Source organism: Anguilla anguilla, chromosome 14 (genome assembly GCF_013347855.1).
Source record: "Anguilla anguilla isolate fAngAng1 chromosome 14, fAngAng1.pri, whole genome shotgun sequence".
Taxonomy (NCBI): domain Eukaryota; kingdom Metazoa; phylum Chordata; class Actinopteri; order Anguilliformes; family Anguillidae; genus Anguilla; species Anguilla anguilla.
In genome coordinates, this window is record NC_049214.1 from 15,946,868 (window position 1) to 15,969,112 (window position 22,245).

General features: G+C 39.0%; 1 protein-coding gene across 2 annotated transcripts; it reads left to right on the forward strand.

Moving 5' to 3' along the window:
• Positions 1 to 233: 233 nt before the first annotated feature.
• agpat2 (1-acylglycerol-3-phosphate O-acyltransferase 2 (lysophosphatidic acid acyltransferase, beta)) lies at positions 234 to 22,161 on the forward strand. Of its 2 annotated transcripts, none has more exons than XM_035391014.1 (6): positions 234 to 716; positions 7,833 to 7,966; positions 11,903 to 12,078; positions 12,528 to 12,623; positions 15,626 to 15,698; positions 18,065 to 22,161. In XM_035391014.1, exons 1-6 carry the CDS (start codon positions 541 to 543, stop codon positions 18,220 to 18,222), a joined length of 813 nt encoding a protein of 270 aa, XP_035246905.1. In that variant the 5' UTR covers positions 234 to 540; the 3' UTR covers positions 18,223 to 22,161. The 2 variants fall into 2 exon arrangements, with proteins under 2 accessions (XP_035246905.1, XP_035246906.1); XM_035391015.1 differs by lacking the exon at positions 234 to 716 and adding an exon at positions 4,674 to 5,506.
• The last annotated feature ends 84 nt before the right edge of the window (positions 22,162 to 22,245 follow it).

The window sequence follows — 22,245 nt, forward strand, 5'->3', positions numbered from 1 at the left end:
CTTGTTTTCCCCTTCCCTTGCAATGGAGTTGGATTGTAGGTTAAATTACATTAACAATGGTGTTCATTTACTGGTTAATTCTGTCCATCAAACTGTCTGTATTTTTATTTACAGCTGACACAATTCTATTTTTGTCCGTCCTCATCGTCCACTCGTTGTGTAAAGCATTAGCCATTGCGTAGCAGTACATGTGAAGCTCTTCAGGGAAGAGGAAATATCATGAGCAAGAACCGGAAACAGAAGAAAACTGGTGTTTTTTTTTCATAATGGCAGTTTCCTCTTGTAACAGGGTAAACGTAAGACCCGTGTTGCACGTTAAAAATAAATTTAATGTGCTAAAATCAAACATTTGGTAAAGCGCTCCTGCTCCTTACGTTTTTGGACTGCAGTATATTGGGGGAAAAGGTCGAACTGTACACCACCAAAGTTGCTCAAGTGTTTGTCTAGGAAGTTGTAATGTCAGCCAGAGCTGTGTTGCCGATCGCGGTAGCAGCAGCACAGACACAGTACCACTAAACATTTCTGCTCTCGTGGATCAGAATGGATGCTTTTTGGATGTTACTGCTGCTGCTGATCCCAGTTCTCTTATGGACCAGCAGTACATTTGCGTTTTATTTCAAAAAGTGTTTCTATGTGGCATGGATGATGGGTTTGGCCGTACTTGCTATTCCGATTTGTATTCTGAAAAGCGGAGGCAGGGACATAGAAAACATGAGGTAAGTTAGCTACCCGGAACACGGCGAGCCATGATAAATTGCCGCTAGCTATCACAGCTGCCTGTGAGATGGGTAGTTTGCTAACGTTACTGACATTGTGTGGAAAATAACACAGCTTTATCTTTGATAGGGGTGCAAATATTCAAAATACGGCGTAAGGTTTAGCTTGCTTTGCTAGCAGTGTAATTATGAATCACATGCTTAATTTATTTTTTCAAACACCGCCGCTAGTATCCCGACTAACCAGCCAATTAACGATGGTTAACACTGGCTTCCTGTGTAGTCCTCTTTTAAATGATAGCTAGATACATAACGGTAATTGTGTTTGATGTTTATGTTGAACGGCTAGATAAATTTGCTAAATCCAGCGGTGTTTGCAAAACAGATGTGGATTAGCTAGTTCACTGTTGTACAGTCTTCCTAAGGGTTGGTTTGCTAGCTAGCTAGCTAACGTTATCTACATTTATTTTCCATGAAGACATGACTCGTGGTTTTGGGCCTAATGATGTAGCTATATCGACTATCAATAACTTTAAAATAGATTTGGCAAATCATAGCAGCTGGGATCATATTGCTGACCATCACAAATATAAAATATTTTATTTAAAATTGTAATTTTTCTGCTTCATAGCCTATTGTAACACAATTATCCAATGGTAGCTGATCAGCTACACTTCTGGTAGTAGTCTATCTGCAATGCATTGCTAATTGGTACCTTGTTTAGCGTTACATTATGTCGCATGTAACATAACTGTAAAATGAGCATATTTATTTTTGAGGTAGCTATAGGTATCTTGGCTACATCAGTGATACCATGTCTAGCTAATCAGCCAACTTACTGTCAGTTTGGTCGGTCGCATTTGTTGACCATCTATGCAATAATATGTAGCGAGATTGCAGTCTCATCGCAAGAACATGTATTGATGGCTAATACTATTGCTGCACGAATATTATTCACACGTACTTGTTTTGAACTGTACAGTAAATCAAAATAACGGTAACGTTATCTGGCGTGTAATTGCTTTACCTGTATAACTGTACATTTAGATGCTTCTGAAGGTAGCTAATTATCATACTTGTATCTGGCTTGATGAATAGTTAGGTAGACTAACTAAGCTAACAATTGACATTCAATAAATTTGACGTAGTTAGCTAGTAGCAGGGCGCTTAGAATTTGCCGGAAATGTTTGCGATCTATCAGTGGTTGTTAGCAACTGATTGAAGCAGGTTTCCAGACTGAAAACAAACCGTATCTAAAAAGCTTAGAATAGCAACAAACATACTTCGTGGAGCAGCAAACGTACAGACATGTTTTAAAATGTGGTTGCCAGGCCAGTACTTGGAGAAATGTGTTTAAAGTGCTAGTGGGAGCAGGGGAGTTCATATTTCCGTTGACCGTTAGCCAGTTGGGTTGTTGTGGAATAGCAACATGTTTAATTCCTCTTTTCACCAGCAGCTGTGAAATATGTAAAGTTTTTTTTTTCTCATTAAGACATTGGGAATAGTAATAATATGGCAATATTAGTCATAATGTAAATATGTCTTTGCTCTATGGCACAACTGATTACATTAGCTAAATGTAGGCTAGATTAAGATACAGGTTTCGGATGCAACATTTTAACTATACCTGCCTAACTAAGCATGTTAGACGATTCTTTTCAGACTAGCACATTGTGTATCTCGAGAAACATTTATTTATTTTTTTAACGATGGGCAGATTGTTATATAATTATATGGAAAATCTGAAATACAGCTAATAAAATGTCAGTGCAGTCATGTGCACTGACGACGGGGCAATGCTTTGGGTCCAGCAGATGTGCATAATTTAATATCAAGAGCTGAATGATGATGAATTCCAGCCAGAAATCGTTACGCTACACACAGCTTTATTGTTATCGCAAACAAGGAGCCGATACATTTGAACTAGCTTTCTTTCCATTCCTTCAGTCACATTTTATTGCATTCATGGGATCCGAGATAGTTGGTGCAACTGTGGAGTGATGTGCCACTCGTCCTTTATTGGAGGCTCGAAAATCTAATAAAAACTGAGTGGAGTTTTCACAAGAATTTTCGGAGTGGAAGTCGCTCAGCGAAATGTTCTCCCTTAAAAAAGCACGATATAAAAATTCTGTCATGGCTGATGTCAATGACGGGTATTTGGCTGTCCATCCGATGCCTCTGTTTTTACATTAGAGCAGAAATGCAAACTGCAACCAAGTTTCCAATTTTTTTTTTTTTTTTTAAGTGGATGAACACAGACACCAGTCTGTGAAGGGAATCTATAAAAGTTTAATTTGTAAAACAATATTTCAGCTTGCTTATTTTATGGTTAAGCCGAGAGCCTATAGAGGTCTGCATAATTACTTGCGAGTTTGACTGGTAAAACATTGTACATTAAAAATGCAAAATAATTGAAAGAGGTTTAGATTGCTATGAGTGTGCTACTGTTTGAGCTTGGGACTGTCCTTAGCATTACAATAACAGAGGCACAATAAATACATCACCTTTCTTGTGCATGTATGCTGTCATCATATTGGCTGATACAGATACAACCCCACTATTATTGTGTAGGCTGCATCTGTTAAAGATTATTTGTTCATTTTCTGTTTTCTGTACGACTTGAATTCTTTCAGTATGCATTGTAGGCTGTTGCTAACATTATCAATAAAGTGCATGGCTTTGTTTGGGCCAGAAATGGGCTCAACATAAGTTTAATTTTTGGGGGTTAGTTTAGTCCACTCGAGGATACTATAGCTTAACTGAGTTCTGGTCTAGAAAGTTAAGCTAACAGAACACAAGTGACTTCATCCTGTAGATAAAATCGGTAGAATGATAAGATGGAATGTCCTGTTAGCAGAACTTTGACAAACAAAATGTTGTGTAGTCTACTCATAGAATTTCTCACGTTTAACTTTAATTATGTTGGTGCTTGAGGTTTTAGTTTTGTGTTTTTTGGTGTGGAGGGCATGGAAAATGTGTCTTTATTTATTAATTTATTAATTGACTTCCTTGTTAGGGGGATATGATCAGGAGAAAACCATTTTCTAGTAGCAGTGTGGTGTTGTGAAACTTAATTTGTAACCCAAAGGTCACACAGATATGAGTCTCTTAGTGGCACACTGCTGTTGTTCCCTTGCGCAAGGTGCTTTCCTCAAATTGCTTAAGAAAAAAATTGAGCTGTTTGAATTGGCCATTTATTTAAAAATCAGCACTGAAATTTTGCCTGGATAATTAATACAGTAATTTATCTTGGTTAGCAAAGACAGTCTTGTTTAGTGCTAGGATAACCAAGTTGTTGTACAACTGTGTAAAGACTGTGGTACGATCATGTCATATCAGCACAGCATTCTATTTTAACCTGAATTTGAGGCTGTTGGCGTTTGAGATCATTGGTATAGACAAAAAGTCTGTTATGTGGTTGTTTGTGGGTTTAATGATTCAATATATAGAACTGTGTCTTAAACACCCACATATCTCTGAAAGAAACATGTCTAATGTGAAGCTCCACCGCTAGCCAGCAGTCTCTCCTATTCTGCTGTCCCAGTTTGTAGAATGAAAGTATAATCTGGTTTTTGGATTGGATATTCTGATGAGGCAAAGGGTGGTTCAGTACACTCTGAAAATGCCACAGAAAACTGTGAGCCTACGTTTGAATTACCAGCTTGAAAGGTATGGCCCCTTGTGTCATAGCACCAAGGTTTCTGGTGACTGGCCGTATAATGGTACAACTGCTGGTGCCCAGGTACCAATCTTGAATCTTACATTACATTACATTACATTACATTACAGGCATTTAGCAGACGCTCTTATCCAGAGCGACTTACACAACTTTTTACATAGCATTTTTACATTGTATCCATTTATACAGCTGGATATATACTGAAGCAATTTTCGGTTAAGTACCTTGCTCAAGGGTACAACGGCAGTGCCCTACCCGGGAATCGAACCTGCGACCTTTCGGTTACAAGCCCAGTTCCTTACCCACTGTGCTACACTCCGTCCTCTCTTCATTGCGAGATGTAGCCTAATTCTACCCTGAATTCCAGCTGATTCCGAAGTAGAATGTGCACATTGCTATGACTGGCTTGGTTTGGAATGCATAAACCCCTTGATGGAAGCCATCAATCCACTCTCTTGTAAAAGAGTACAAATCCCCTTCTCTATGCCCCCCTTCACACCCAGTTCAAACAAACCGATCCCCAGCCTAACGGAAAAGCCCTGCTGGTCAGCTGAGCTGGAACTTTGGCCTTTTTGTTCTTGTCACAACAGTACTTGGAATAGTCTAATGTCACAGTCACCTTGCACCAGCACGTAGGTATGGCATTCTCTTCGTAGTGGCCTTTAATCTGCCCTTTTTGTTTGGTTTCTTGAGGCTATTTGACGGCTACCTTACGCAATGCTTGTCTGGAAATAAATTTATCTGTAAACACCGCAAAAGGACCAGCAATTCTTAAACAGAACTTTATCAACTGTACCATCAAATGCAGTTAAAGAACAAAGGTTTACAGAAAACACAAAAAAGTTGTTGTTGGAGAGTTGCAGGGAATGGCTGTTAGCTTGCTAGCTTTAGATTACTATGAATATCTGAATTAGCCTACATTAGCTAGCTGCCTCAGGTCTACTGTTTGTCATTTTCCCACCAAATGAACTTAATGCTGATATGCTTGTTTTTTATTTTTAATTTTTAAACAATCTTGAACAAGTGGTATGCATTGCCAATGTACCTTACATCAGAGAAGAAGTCTTGTACCATGTTTGTCAGAAAAAGAGAATGATCTGGAATACCGCAGGTGAGAGTTATAGGGGAAAAAATCTGAGACAATGAAGATTTGTTCAGCGATTCAGCATCGATGCAAATTGAAAGTTTTCAAATGCAAATCACAGCACTGGAAATCAGCCATCAGTTCAGGAGTTCCTTTGTGATTTCAGGGAACAGGTATGCTGATGTGGTTTCATATAACTGGCAGTGCACACTGAGGCCAAAAGCCCTGGGTGCAATGCAAGATTTGACAGAACCTCACTTAGGGATGGAGGGTTTCAGTCGGTAGGTTTTCTTATTGCTCAGGTGCGTGCATGCAGTCTAGTTGTGCAACACAGTGTCTGCACAGCTTAGGCGGTTGATTGCAGACTGAAACAAGCTGGCTGTCCCTTTAGATGGAGGATGAAGCCGTCATTGGACATGTCTGTTGGTAACAGGACATTACAGATTGAGAGGACAAAAAGGGATAAAATATTAGTTGAAAACAAGGAACGAGAGCATGCACATGACAGTTTTAATGTTTTAAACTCAAGGTCACTGTTTCACTAATGAAGTGTCAGTATTAGACATAGCCTAATTCCTTTATGCTGCATGAACTTTATACATTTCTAAGTATTAGGCTATGTATTATCTGCTGATGTTATTTTGTCCCACTGTTGGCTTGCATCTTTTAAAATGAGATCACTGCCTCAGTATGTAACCTATTGCCCAGTTATGAATTGCAGTCATGTTTATTATGGTTGACCCAGAATTGTGTTAAATGGAGATAAACTGATTGTGAAATGGCACTGCTTTTCTCAGTTCCACCCAAACAGGCTAGCGGTGCATGCAGTTGCTTCCTTTATTTTCGACACACGCAAATCTTATTAAAAATATCAGTAGCTACATTTTAAAGTATTATTATTATTATTATTATTATTATTATTATTATTATAGTAGAGGTACAATCAGGCTACTTTAGAAGAGAAGGGAAAAGAGTAAAAGTATTCAGGTTCAGGAGTATCCATTTCCAATAACATTACAACTTTTTTGACATGTGGCTCACAGGCTCATGCCCACTAAAATTGTACATGGAACTGTATTCGCATAAGAGTGGGAAATCATCTAGTTATGCTATATTGTGATTTTTTGAGCTCAAAGGTCAAATGACATGGCAGTTTTTAAATCCCTGTCATACATTTTCAGTTTACAGTTAGCCTACAGTTTTTCAGCCAGTTTAAAGCCAGAATCATAGATTTATCGGGATGATATTTATCACAAATAAGGATTTCAAACAAAACAAGTCAGAAGTCTTTACTTAATGCTTGGCCTTGTTATTCAGTCATGATTCAAGCTATGATTTTTTTAGCATAGAAATTTTTAGTAAATGTCAAATGCAGGTGTCAAATTGGCAGTACTGCTTAGAGTGTGTATATTTTAGTGTCTTCAGCTGAAGGTTAAACGTAGCCACCCAGTTGTCTTGGCCGTTGAGCTCAGTTTTGATTGCTTCTTTTGTGGTCTCAGTACTGTTCAGTATAGCACACTATGCAAACACTCTAAGTTGCATAATTTAATCAGACCTTTTCTTCTTTATAGTTTTAAACTTGGCAGTATGCCCAGTGCATTGTCAATATCTTGTTATGTAAAATTGGAGAGAGTTAGGCCTATTTTCACCCATATTGCAAACATAGCAGTTTTCAGTTATTGGACTTGAAGCAGGGTTACAAAATGACCGGCCACAGATAATAAGCAAATCTCGTCGTGACATAGGACAGGTTTAAAGCCTTGAGTGGATTGTAACAGCTAGGGTAAACTCAAAGAACTACCAAAGTCCTGTTAAAATCAGCTTATGGTTGCTTCCTTTAATTTTTGAACAGTGATATGCAATAATAAGTGTGTAGTTACCAGTTACTCCAAGAAGTTCTTGTGGTTTTTCAGAATCTGTTTGGATACCTGTTTTGTGTTATGTTTAATAATATTAGCTTTGCATGGGGGTTTCCGTGAGGGACATCAACGCCTTTTCCTCATTGTCTGTAGTAGTTATTGCATATCAATTTTTCATTGCATTACATTTATTTGGCAGACGCTCTTTTACAAAACGACAAACAATAAATGCATACCAAAGGTCATTTGAACAACTACAAAACACAGGTCTGATAAGGTACAATACTCATTGTGTGACAGTTATTCATAGGCATGAACACATTAAGTCCAGTTCACACAATAAACATAGGCTAGGTCAGAAAGTTATGGTATATCAAACAAGGAGGCATGACAACGAGCTACAACATTAAGATAACATAAGAAACATCAAGTAACATCAAGAATTTTCACATCCTAGGAAACTTATATACATTTTTATTTATTTTTTTTGCTAGAGTTATTCGCTCCCTGGTGAGACATGTGAAGTACTTCTTGGGTCTGAGGTTTGAGGTGAGCGGCTGGGAGCACCTGCAGACAGAGGGACCCTACGTAATCATCTCCAACCACCAGAGCTCACTGGATGTCTTGGGTATGTACTTAATCTACCACCACCTTCCAGACACTATGCCCCCTTCACCTATCAAGGTTGCATAATCCATGAGTGTGTCCCCTCCCAAACCACCCTCATCTGCTTTTCTGTTTCTTCTTCCATCAACATGAAATGCCTCTAGTGTTCCCTTTATCCTTTCAACTGTCCCTACCAATCCTCTTCAGTATTACATAAAGAGCAGCCATTCAAAATCTATTTGTCTACTTTTCTGTATTTGTGCTGTCGATTGTGTAAATAGGAGATATATGCTGCAGTGTTCCTGACAGGGAATATCTCAGTAAAGATAAAGAGCTAGAACATCCATTCTGATAATGACAGTGTGAAGCTGAGATCTGGATCACAGCCTATGAAAACATAACAGATCACCTGTGCAGAATCTACAGGCTCAAAGGCCTTGGATTCCCTGGAAGATAGATAAGAACAGCCACAAGTTTAAATTGACGTGGTTTATCTTTTAAACAGCACTTCTTTTAGTCTTATTGTAGTGTGGAACAGTGTTATGAGCAATGAAAGAAGGGATCATTTGATTTATGTGGATTTTGACGCTTGCTTTGCCATGCTGTAAAAGGCTGCTCCTAACCTAAATTTTTCTTTTATTGTTTTTCTTATACCACTATAGGCTACATATATGATAAATGATTCATGTGCACAGAATGGTCTTCTAGAAAAAAGCAAATAAATTTAAAAAATGTATTTGATCACCACAGGCATTGAAAGGGATGGCATGCTCATAATGTTCTCATAATGAGGGGCCATTGCTTTCTAATTGCCAGAGCATTATAAAACTGAACTGTCAGCGGCATGCTGGAAACACCTCACATTAAATCTTCACTTGAGGCAAAGTGGGAGAATTGACTGCCAAATGACATGGGATCAAAGTGGCTCTGATCAATGGCACTAAAGACTGTGTAATTGAATCAAAGGCTGATTCATGCCAGGCATTTGGATTGGAACATAATTTTATGATTAACGTGCCCTTGGGTGGAGGTTAGCTGTAGTTGTACCAATCTTAATAATGATGTCTTAACTCCAATTTTTTGTGCAAATGCAGTTGTGTGTCCTTCCTCAGAGTCAATTTTTAAATGCTTCCCTTGATTTAGATGGATTTTTCTTTATTTTTTGGATTGTGTGGATTGCAAATTATCACTTGTAAAAGCTGTTACATGTGTGAGTATATAAGATACAACAGGTTTCCATTTTTCCCCAGATATTCACAAAGATAAAATCATTTCAGTCTCCTATTTGACTGCTTGAAAATGCACCAGTGGAAGTGTGGATGTGATAGGAATTTTATTCCCAGGTTTGTACCAGGGAAAACTGGTAGACAAGACCACTAGGGTCATTACATTTATTTGGATGCACACCGCAAGTGCATACCGAAGGTCATTGGAACAACTACAAAACACAGGTTTGATAAGGTACAATACTTATTATGTAACGGTTATCCATAGCCATAAACATAGCATAGCCTAGGTCAGAGTGTTATGACAAGTCAAACTAGAATGAGGCATGAAGACAAGGTATGATAGACCTACAACATCAAGATAATGACACAGTGCAATATAAGTGCTGGATGAAGATACAAGTGTAACATGAATGTGCTAGAGGATCAAGATAGAAGAATACAATGATTCTGGATTGGGAGTGCCCTGCAGAGTAGTGATGGAGTTAACCCAGGTACAGTCTGAAAAGATGCGTCTTCAGACCGCATCAGAAAATGGGCAGGGACCGAGTGGTACGTAGAGGAATAGAGTTTTTTTCCACCACTGGGGAGCTAGGGTGGAGAAGCTCCATGGTCGGCACCGAACACCTGGAATGCAGGAAGTGCAAGCCACCGTGCTGCAGCAGAGCGGAGTGGTCGTGTTGTCGTGTAAGTTTGAATTATGTCCTGTAGGTAGGATGGGGCTGTCCTGTTGGTCCCTGTGTAGGCCTGTGTAGGGTCCTGAAGGAAGGCATGTCTGTGATTATTGTGTGTCAAGGAATATTGTGAACTAAAGCCTAAGAAATCAGCTGCATTGATCTATTGAGTACCTTGTTAAGTTCTATTGTGGCGGTTTCTCTATCTGCTCTGTCTGAAGGTAACTCATCTGAGAAAGACTTTTAACCCTTCATATTATTCATGGAAGGCTAAAAGGAAAGTGCCTAAATGATGAGAAAGGAAACAAAGCCATCGTATGCTATAGGAGAGCCTTATTCCTCAGCCAAGGACCACTCAAAGAAAATGAGAGCCAAGAACAGAGTGTGTGATTTTTTCACTTTATATATTTCAGAAAATGTGGTTATATCAGCAGTTTTGCCCCAAATCTTTCCTTGGTTTGTGCGTACTTCTGCCCCAAGCCCTGTGTACATTGGTGACTTCTGTGCAGGTTTCACACATCCTGGTCCAGTTCTTTGATGTTTGGATTTCAATCCAGGAAGCTGATGACTGTGGGAATCTAAAGGCTTGTTTTTTTTTATTTTTTTTTTTACTTCTGCCGAGCGTTGTAGTGACCTTGCTAATTCTGCCCCATTGAATTTACTGCTTGAGAAGGAAAGTGTTACAATGGTGAAGGATGCAGACGGGCTCATTACCAGAAGATGGCAAGAGAGATTTGGGCAATTAATTAGAACTGAAAGCAGTGCGTTGGCCCTCGTTCTACCAGGGGCCCCTGCATCTGTGGGCCACAGATCAGCCGCGGTGTAATAAGGCGTAAACTGGGTTACCTTACTAGCCAGTTACACCAATATTCAATGTTTCATTTATTTATTTGTTTTTAAACTTGTAGGATACTTTCTGTTATTTGTGTCTCTGGATAATGTGAAGTTCCTTTGGGTTCGTGAAATGCGATAAATAAAAATAGTAATTGTGATTATTATTATTATTATTATTATTATCATTACCACCACCACCAGTGCCCTATTCAGCCTGTCAGAAAGGTAATGGAATTTGCCATTGGCTGTCCCTGGAGCTGACAATGAGACGTGAGGCCTACAGGACTGCTGATGCAGTGGCACTGTTTATCTGACACCTTTTGTCTCCTTCACTGGTATATCCTAGAGAAGGCCCGTCTGTTCTCACCTGGACTATCCTTCAAGCACAACTCATACACAACCTCTAAATTGTGATTGTAAACCCGTGTGAACAGTTTGGGGTAGTGAGGTAACAGTTTAGTTAAAGGTCCTTCAATGTGTTCTTTTTATCTAATCTATTCCTGGTAAAAGTGTAGTAATTGTAACCAGATTTTTTTTTTTTTTTTTTTTTTTTTTTTTTTTTTTTTTTTTTGAGGATTCCAGATTCACTGTTCCCTCAGGATAACATTGGATAGTGTTGCACTCTTGTTGACATGGGAATATCTGAACAGTCATTTTACTGCTGTAATGAGTTTAACACACACCTGTTGTCTGAACTGCTGCATTCACTTAGGTTTGGATTTACATCAATCTCTTGAATCATTTGATTTAAAGTAATGGCAGTCATGCCCCTGAGATGTTTTTCTTTTTTTAGTTCCACCCGTCACCACTTGTGATGTGCACCAGATGGGTCAACTCCTTATTGAGTCAATGTTTTAGTTGGACTCAGGCGTTGTTCTTTTTTTCTGTTGAAGATTTGGTAGTGAAAATGAGTTTTATGAACAGTGTTCTACTGCTTAGCTCAGTTGCTATTTCGGTAGAAAGGCGGTGGGCTATTATGAGAGATCCACAGGGAAGTTCCTCGTGATGAGCCAGAAATGGGCTTCCAATCAATCACTCTCCGATGCCACTGAAACAGCTGTTGTGTAGGCAGGACAGCGACTGCACAGGAAAGCCATGGAGGGAGGCCGATAAAATGTATAATGACTGGATTACAGAACCTTTTTACTCTGTAGTTGTGATGGCTATGACCATACACTGTTTGGCGGTGATTTGGGTGACCGTCTCTCACCACATTTTCCTTAGGCCTGATGGAGATCCTTCCTGACCGTTGCACCATGGTCGCTAAGAAGGAGCTGGTGTATGCAGGCACAGTGGGCATTGTGTGCTGGCTAGGTGGCATCGTCTTCATAAACCGCAAGAAGACCAACGACGCCAAGAGCGTGATGGGTGATGCTGCCAAGACCATGCTGAAAGACCAGGTAGCTCCCCTGTGTTCCAGCTGCCATGACCCTCACATATTGACAAAGTGTTTATTGGATGGTATGACAGTGAGGGCTACCACTACAACAGTAAAGCTGATGAAAACATGTCGGGAAAATGTAGATGAAAAATCATGCAAGTAAAAGCAAAGTTATAGATCCAGTATTCCAGTATCCATAATTTTTTTTTATATGCAAGAAATTTAATGCAGCATTTATTGAAACATTATAACTAATAACATTATAAACATACTAATAACATTAGTAGGGTTGACTGTATTATAACTAATAACATGGTAAACCTACACTTTTTGGCAAGTTACTTGCTGAGAAATGTATGTTTATTTTCATAAATGACTGAATGGCTGGATTATTTTAATAGTTGATAGTGCTTCTTCTCTCCTCTCGCTGTGCGTCTCTCACACTCTCTCACTATGCTTTCCCTGCAGATCCGTCTCTGGGTGTTCCCCGAAGGCACGCGCAACCAAAAGGGCGACCTCCTGCCGTTCAAGAAAGGCGCGTTCCACCTGGCGATACAGGCGCAGGTTAGAGCTCTCTCCTGGAGAAAAGTGCTGGGGGGGGGGGTAACAGCATATCAGCCCAGAACACTAAAACATGTCCCACCTCTCCCTGCAAGTTCTGTCCTGCCCTCACTTATGCTTGTCCTAAGTGTTTCAGCTTTTTATTTGTCTAAGAGATTCCCAGTTCTGATGCTGAGGTATGCTAGTTTTCCCATTTCTGTTGTTTCTTTATTTAGCAGATTTCTTTATCCATAGCATAGAGTTAGATTCCTACTTAATTATAATCTGTTTATAGAGCAATATTGCATTATTTCATAAGATTCACATGGTGCCAAACAGCGATCCATTAGAGCAGCAGTACATTGGCTAGTATTAATATGGTATCTGTGCCAAAAGTGGTCTACAAGAGGAGAATTACACTGTAAAGAACTTTTTGGGGCTCTGGGACCAAGATATGTGAATTAAATGGCTTTGCAGCTGGGGTTGGAATAGCAAATAATAAAATATTCTAATTGTGAAAATAGATATGCAAGAATCAGACTTAAGTCTACTAGTAGCAGGCTTGTTTAGTTTATTGCATTAGGTTAGGTTCCATAATAGCGACACAGTGCCAATGCCAAACACTAGAGGGAGCTAGACAATTTTGTACTGTCCATGTTGGAAATGACTGCACAAATTAATAACACACTGATGAATGAAAGTAAAGCATAAAATTTCTAAAGGAAATACAATTAAAGGAGTTCACCAATCTTCAGAGATGTATTTTTCCCAATATATACTTCTTGTTGTCTGTTGCTGTTTTTTTACAGTTTAAAAAAAAAAGATTTGACAGTTTATTTTACACATTTTGCGTATACCCCAGTGCATTTTAACACAAATGGTAACCTCATGTTCAGGGTGACTTGTGAACCCGATGCTTTTAAACACCTTGGCTTCTTCACCAACATTCTTGTCACAGGCTCAGTCATTATGGCTGGTAGTTTTACACAGGGCCACAAAATGAAGACAAACACCAAATAAATTTCCAAATATGAAGGCAACACTGTTTTACTCCCTTTGTGGTGTTGCCCTCTAACTTGCCTCTGGTAAAAATCTCTAATCATTTACACAATTTAATGAGCGCACATTTTGTACATTTGGTATACTAATATTGGAGCCTGCTTTGAACCGGTCCATACCAATCCATCAATGTCCAGAAAAATAGGCAAATAGTCCTCTGCAACTTGAGAACCCAGTTCTTATATGATTGAACTAGATTACATTACATTCTGCATGTTTACAGCCAGATGAAAGCATGAATATCATTTGAACTGAAGACCCAGTGGCTTGAACATCAGCAAACATTTCAGGTTGGGGAATGCTTAGAGCTGGCTTTACAGTGTTGTTGAGAGCAAAGGACTGTGGGATATTCAGCCACCCAAACGGCTGTGTGACGTCTATGCAGCGGTAGGTGCATTCTTGCAGATCACTAGCGTGAAACACAGGTGGAAGGAATTAATGAAAGCGCAATACAGCCGCAAAACATGGGGGGGGGGGGAGTTCATACAAGGCTAAAGAATCAACACCATTCTTTTGAAAAGTTACACGTGATAGGAAGATATCACTGTGATATCACTGAATTTCACACAATTTGATGAGAATGCTTCTGCTTTTCACAGTAGGAATGAAAGGTGCTTGACCTTTTGTTAGCGCTAGGATGAGCAGGGATCTCTTCAGCTGGAGTCATTTTACTATTACATGCATGTTCTATGCAAGCTGCACATAAGCAGTGTAGTTCCAGGGGTAGTACCTCTTCTGCACTGCATTTGCTTCTGATGTATTTGACCTCGTAGTATTATTATTATTACTCACAATAGTACGAGTATTTGGCTACACTTCACTGACGTGTGTAGAGTGTGTCAGCTCATGCAGTCATATTATATGCAGTATATTGTTTACACACAGTCACACATACATACATACATTTATGTTTTTATACTTCACATCATTACATGAGTAACTTGGGTGCTAAAAGTAGTCCTGATGTTAGTTTTTTTCAATTATGGTCTGTTAAATTGTGTATGAGCTTTATTTGTGTAAAGATGTAATGAAAATTTTAAACCAAAAAAAATCTGCTGTCTCTGCTTTTTTAAACACGTGGTTAGAGATCTCAGATGAAGGTTTTTATTTTTCTCATAATGCACATCTGGAATTCCTTGTCCCTAAATGGTTGTCTTATGAGCACTTCTCATGGCACAACATTGACAGGAAGACTTTTATTTTGACAGGGGGTTTTCTGTGCCTGCCTCCGATGCTTATCTGGGTCTGCAATGTCCCCCGGCTGCTCATTTGGTTAAACGAGGCTTCCGTTCTGTTTCCATTAGCTCCGCCAGGGCTGACAGAAAAAAGGGAGGGGGGCAGGGGGGCAACATTGGCATAATGCTGTACCAGCCCTGAGGTTTATTAGCCAGAGCATGTGCACTGACCTCAGGGGCTTGAGAACCAACTGGCGAGGCCCTCAAATTGCCACAGTACACGGTCGGGCCAAGTGAACCCTCCAGCCCCCACGACTCACGTGAGAAAGGGTTAGCGCCGTGCCAAGACTAACATGTGTTCATGTCCAAAGGGCTGGATATATGCAGGGTGCCCCCAGGGGGAGCGCATGTCATGCTGAGCAAACCCCCAGACGGTGGAGTGTCTGGGGCGGGCTTCGTCCTTGTGAGAACTTTTCCAGCTCTATTATTAGCTGAAGAGGAGATCTATCCTTCTGTACTTGGGAATTCCTCTGTTTGTGTGAGCGCATGTGTATGGATGTTTGTTTCACTTCCAAGAATCTGCTCCCAGTATTTATTTTCCGATCTAGAGTATGTGATTTGGTAAGAGCAGGAGGCAGACAAAGTAGTCTGGTGGTCACAGTCCTGTGGTAGAGTTGATACTCTTGATAGTTAAACTCTGTTATGGGTCTTATCCTCAGACACCCTCCTCCCCCCTCCTTTGAAATGGGCTGTGTCTGCTTTTTAATGTGCTCTCTCTCACTCTCTTTTTAGGCCCCCATCATACCAATTGTGTTCTCCTCCTACAGCAACTTCTACTTACGGAAAGAAAAGCAGTTCAAATCTGGTATGAATCTTGTTTGCTTTTTTGTAAATGTACTAATACAATTGGAAGGTCCAATGTTTATAAAATTTTGTTTGTGTGAGAGAGGTTTTGAATTTCAAAAAGTTAATTGCATCTCACAGCATGTGGCAGTTGTATAATGTGTAGTTATAGCTTGATTTTGGAAAAATAAATGAGGGAAACCTCAGAAGACATGCAGTTAATTAAGTTGCCCATTAGCAGCTACATAATGTTAAGCATGTGGTCAGTCTAAGAGAAAAAAAAATAGTCTGAAATAATTTCATTCAGTATATTTTGGCAGTTAGCAGTACTCTGTAGCAGTGCTTATTTCAAGCATAATCGCATTTTCCCAGTATGGAATATCTATCTTTTTTATTTTCTAAATGTAGTTTATGTAGAATGTGTATAATATTCAGTATTAAATATTTAAATTCAGGATGATCCAAGTGCTTGGAGATAGTTGATTGACGCAACTAGGAACTTTATAATGATAAGAAAACTGTTTTTCCCCTACAGTTTGAAAACGGTTTATTTTGTATTCATCCACAGCATATCCATTATCCTATGATAACAGACTCATTACACTCATTTCTTCATCATTCCGTCAGTGGCCTGTGTGAAAGCTGTGGGTACAGAGGCACCACTAACCCAGGGAAATACTCAGAGAATGTGCTCTTTTAACACCATGCTTACACTGGTCTGCGGTTTGGGGATATGAGCCGCCTAGGGAACTTGGAGGACAAATTAAATGTTTCTTGACTGAGTCTGAGCATGACATTTTGATTTGTTCTCACGTGCACGTGTAGGAATAATGAGGTTGGGGTATTTTCCTCTCTTAGGCCAACAATGGACTCTTTGTCAAGAGGTTAGTCTCAGCACTATAGTGCACTTGTGGTTTGTTTAACTGCCTAAAGGCTGGTAGTGAGAACGTAAGCATCCACAGTTGATGATGTCATCGTGCAACAGAGGGGGCTTGTATATGCATGTAGGGAAATGATGCGTCCAGTCATTGTAACTGTGCAAACACAAGGTGCAGTAGCTTGCATCACAGGGGGTGGCAGTATTTTAACAGTCAAAACCTCTTGTTAAAACAACAAAAATCTGTTGCGCAGTTATTTGCAGGTAAAATTGGTTTATTTCAATATATCAGATATGAAGTAGACAAACTATAGCTTTTAAACCACAGCTGTTTTTATGGTTTTCCCTCAGTTACATTATGATTGTTAAACAATACAAATTACATAAATTACCGATAAAAGAGCTTTCCAACTTACAAAAAATGAAAGGAAGCAGTTAAAGAAATATGAAAATATATCACATTTCTTAGTTGTGTACGTAGGATTGAAGAACAATTTACTATGTCTATTGAGGCTACGCATCCATTTCATTTATTCCAAATGTTGTCCCTGTGTGTACATTGAGATGTTATCACTCAGTAAGTGTTTCTGGGAGCATATGCATTGATTTGGTACCAGCCTTTTTTCCAGGGTAGCTTGTATTGTTTACATTTTGAGCATACTGTATTTCCTTCCAAGACTCACTGTTAAAATAGTTTCTGATAGAGTGGACTGTGCTCAAACTGCAAGGCCCTCTGAAATGTGTGTACATAGATGTGACCACGCTATATTTAATTTACATATTCTACAGCTGAGAAACAGGTGCTCACTTTTGTCCAGTGAATATTAATGTCCATGAATTTAGAGGTTTTATTTCTTTGTTCATTTCCCTTTCTTTGAAATGCAGAACATTGATACATAAAAGGTTACAAAAGGCATGCTAATGATAAAAAGGCATGTTAACAGTGAAATGCAAAACACATTCATTTTAATTTAAAATGAAAGCTAGCAGTCACACTAGCATCTGGTAAGAAGGTTTGCTCAGCGCACAATGTATTATATTAGTAAATCTTTTTTTAAACCCAAATTCCAATGTCTAGTAAATAAATAAATATTACATTACAGGCATTTGGCAGACGCTCTTATCCAGAGCAACGTACAACAAATCTATAAATTAATTAAACAAATGAATAAAAACAAAGCAAGCAGCCTTGAAGCCAGATGATGACCTGTTTCCTACATCCTCATGCATCTGGGAATCAGAACATGTCACTGGTGTCCTGCAATACTAATAACTCACCAGCAGGAGGGCATACAGAGTGATGCTCTATAGTCGCCTGGGCCTCTGCCCACACCAGCTTCTGGTAATGTAGCTGCATAAGGTCATGTGTTACGTGAGGGATGTATATTAACATAATACGTACTGTATATGTGGGTTCAGTGCATGTTATAATTTTTAAAATACTTCAGGTTTTGTTGATATTTTTCATCATGTTGAAACCATGCATTTGTGCATTTCGTCTCCGTGTGTAGGTACCATCACGCTGAAGATCCTGCCAAAGATTGAGACAAAGGGCATGACGACAGACGATGTGTCTGCCCTTTCTGACAAATCCTACAACATCATGCGCTCTGTTTTCATGGAGATCTCGGGATCAGCCAGTCAGAGCAACGGGCCTTCAGGTCACTGAGCATTCCACTGGTACCCAGAACCCCCACCCTCTCCCACACCCCTGCCCTCCCGCCCACCTCAACCCACCTCACCCCGCCCCGCCCCACCCTTCTCCAGCAGCTCCTAGGACACGCAGGGCAGAGCAGTGGCAGGTTTTCTCCCGAACGAGACGCGGCACTGACGAGGACGACCAACCAACCAACCGACCAACCAACCAACCGTTTTTATTTCCAGAGCTACAATCGCGGCAGCGCTAGAGGTACAGAACACAATGTTTTAGCCATCCCCACGGGGTCTTTTAGTGGGCTTTGTGAGTTTTTTTGAGGGTGGGGGGTGAGGGCTTGGGGTTTTTTGGGAGGCCGTTTGAAGTGCTTGGTTTCAGACTCTCAATTTCAGCCACCAACTTGCTCTGTGAGCCTGTCCTGGGCCTGGACTCTCGTCAGCCTTGTCCTTAACCCATCCTCCAGGAATACTATTGCTTGTTGGGTCCAGTTGGGTCGGGTGGGGCCCCGTCCTGCTGTAAGGACTCTTTATGGATGTGCGTTCATCATGCATGCCTTTGGACCATTCGGTCCAAGCTGTTTTATTTTGTTTATCAATGGTTGTGCTTTTGCTTTTCCATTGTAGTTCCAAGTTTATTGTCCTAGCCAGATTTATAAGCATTTGTTTTTAGTTGTAAAATTTCAGTGTATATTTGTATTACTTTCTTTTTGCGCCTTACACACACATACCCTCCAAACACATGCACACACACACACACGCACACATTATCTCCCTCTCTAGTCTTCCCCCCCTACGGCTGACTACATTCCAGATTTTCTCTACTATGAAAGAGAAGAGGAGTGGGTTAGAGTGAATAAAGAGGATGAGGAAGGGGATGAGTGGGAGTAGTTAAAGGTGACTAGAGCAAACCAACATCCTTTTACCACATCTATTCTCAGTTATCATGAAAGCAATCCAACTGAATGGTTAATGTCAACATATTAAGCCAAACTGCAAGGAAAAAGATCAACCATTAATTGGACTAGTTTATTCTAATATTCTGCATAGTTTGTGCACCACAGTGTTTCCCAACAATCTTGCAAGATTCTGCATGTAACCTAATGCAAGTGTTTCCAAACGGTGTACTTATAGATTCATGTTTTTATAAAATTAGCATTTTTCCTCTTCGTAGAAGAGCCCCAACAGTGAACCTGCTTGAAGTGTCAAAGGTAATTTAGTCAAGTACAGATTACACTGTACCAATGTTACCATTCCAAAGTACAAGCTTCCAGTTGTGCCATGTCAAACCTTTAGTTACAGGTGCTTTACTACTATGTAACACAGAAAGGGTTTAAGCATGGTGAAAAGACATTGCCAGAATGTTCAAAATGACAAACAGTGGTTTCATTGCTGTAAAAAGCAGATTGTTGCAGCTACTCCCCCCCCCCCCCCCATGATTCGGTTGGGGTCTCCTTCCTAGGGCTCAAATATTTTCATTTTACTTGAAACTTGAATTTTTAGCAGTGACCATGTGCCCTGTTTATTTTGCTGATAAATATTCTGCTCTCACTCCTGCACAGAAATTGTGTGCAGAACATACATGTTTCAAGTGTTTCAGTTGGCTATAGGGAGTAATGAGCAGTGCGGGGCAGAGCTACCATAAAGACCAAGACTATCCATGCACACTGAAACCTTGCGGGAAATTTACAGATTCGTGAAAATGGTGAATTCAGAATTAATTTATGATCACTTTAATATTTTGGTGCCGGTGCTAGGAGTTGACACGATTAGATTGTGTCCTGTCTCACCTTTTCACTGGGTACATGTAATCAGGTTAAGTGAGCCATGTCATCACTGCTGAACCTGAAATAACTCAAATCCATTGCAGGCAACACAATGTGTTGCAAATGTACAGCAGATATTATTCCATAACATAATTTTAACTTTTTTGAATTGAGTGATGAAGAGCAATTAGCCACAATGGAATGCCTATAAACACTTGGTTATCTGCCGAGATATCGTCAGTAGAGAATGAAATCATATAGAATATATAATCCGACAAATTTGTTACAATTAAAGAGTCTATTGAAAAAAAAACATTTTAATATTTATTTAAAACAATAGTAATATACCATATTTTGAAATTAGAATAATTCTTAATTCTATGATATTTTGGCAGCGTGTTCTTAATAGAAATGTCATCGTAATTCAATGCCAGAATAAGAAGATCCTCTTAAAAGGGAGTGTTTCTGCAGTGTAGTGCTGAACCTATTATATGAAAGACCATTGTGCAAGCACATATAATTTACATTTACTTCTGTACGATAACATTACAGTCTGGTTGGTGGTGAAGTGGAAAAACAAATTTTTGGGCTTTTGAGGTTCCTCTTCGAATCTATGATCTAATTTAAAACAAATTTGAAATTGCTAATTGCAATAAACTGTATTGTATAACTAATTTGGATTTGCTAATTGCAATAAACTGTATTGTATTCTAACTGATCTAATTGAATGGAATGCAGTGTAACCTTGATTCTCAACACATTCATAACAAAACACTTGTATTTATATTTATTTTGGATGAAGAAAGTGAACAGACTGTCTTTCCTGACTGTTCTGCACACCCAAAAGTTTTTCAGATATAACAGCTAACATTATTCTGCAGTAACAGGAGTTGTAACTACTATGCCAGTGAACGTTTATGGCACCAGTTAACCTGTTGCTTGTATGTAATGTATCACATGATCTTTATGATTTTCATAACATTTTTGTAGGCAAAACACATTGGTCATTGTTAAGCATGAGTAGAGTCACGGGAGCAATTTTTCTAAGGTTGATGTGATTGACGGCGTATATATATACATATATATATGTATATATATATGAAGGTTTCACAAGGAAACATTAAAAGGAGCATGCATATTTCACTTAGTATTTTTCACTTTTTGTCAATTTTTATTGATCTTATTTTCATTTTAAACACTGGTTCTTAAAATATATTATTACCACCATTAGTCATGGGTGAAATATTTATAATGCATGCACATGATTATCAGATCTACAAACAAACCTAAGATAAGTTTATTGAACTATTATATTATGTTGTGTCTGTTTCTGTCATGTAACTGAAGTAATTTTGTATTTGTTTCAATGAAAATTGGGCTGTGTATCAAGTGAAATTCTACAGTTTTAGCTTACTAGTTACTGTGACATTGTGCAAAAAATTAGCTCCCAGTATAAAATTGAGTAAAATCTGTGTTAATTTTGATTGTTACACAGTCATTCAAATGTTTCCCAAAAAAAAGCTATCTCGCCAAAAAGCAAGTAAATGGATTATGAAATTCTGGAATCATTAGGTAGCTGACTGAATACAAATTGTAGCTATTTAACTAGAAGTATCCATTTTGATTCTGCTATTCAAGTTTTTTTGTTTTTTGTTTTTTGCTTCTGTGCAACTCTAACAAACCAGTGATTAGTGTTTTGCCTACCTCATCGTTTCTGACAATTTGCCTACAAATTTCAAATAAATCATGTGGTCTTGTGTGTAAGAGCCTAGGCTGTCTGCTGAAATAGATTTAATGTGGTTTTGTTTTGAATAAAGTTGTGAAGCACTTTGAATTTTTCTTTCCATTCATAGGGAGGTAGTGAAGAAAGTAAAAGTGAACAAAGAATGTATTGGAAATATGTCAAATTTGCAAAATACTCTATCAAGTTCACCAAAGCTATTAAAAGTGTAGACTTTGTGGTAGCTTTAGACAAACTGTCAGAAGTGTCTGCATTTCAAATAAAACAGAGCCTTGTGTGTGTATGGTCCAATCTGTGTACATGTACATACACGGCACATATACGTGATGTATAAACCCATAGTAGTATCTGGTTATATTGAAGATGTAATGGTCTTGATTTCACAGAATCTGGCTAAACCTGTTTAAGAATGCCTTGAAAAAATAAAGTTCATTTTTCCTATGGGAATGCAGTGCTCCCCTTTCTGTGTTTTTTCTTGCCTTACACATGCGGTTTTAATTAAGAGTAATGTTCTCAAATGAACCTCTCCTGGGAT

Excerpts from the sequence above, each read along its gene's own strand:
- agpat2 (XM_035391014.1), top strand. The coding sequence starts at position 541 with ATGGATGCTTTTTGGATGTTACTGCTGCTGCTGATCCCAGTTCTCTTA. Across the intron at positions 7,967-11,902 it reads GAGCTCACTGGATGTCTTGG|GCCTGATGGAGATCCTTCCT; the intron begins GTATGTACTTAA and ends CATTTTCCTTAG. Across the intron at positions 12,624-15,625 it reads ACCTGGCGATACAGGCGCAG|GCCCCCATCATACCAATTGT; the intron begins GTTAGAGCTCTC and ends CTCTCTTTTTAG.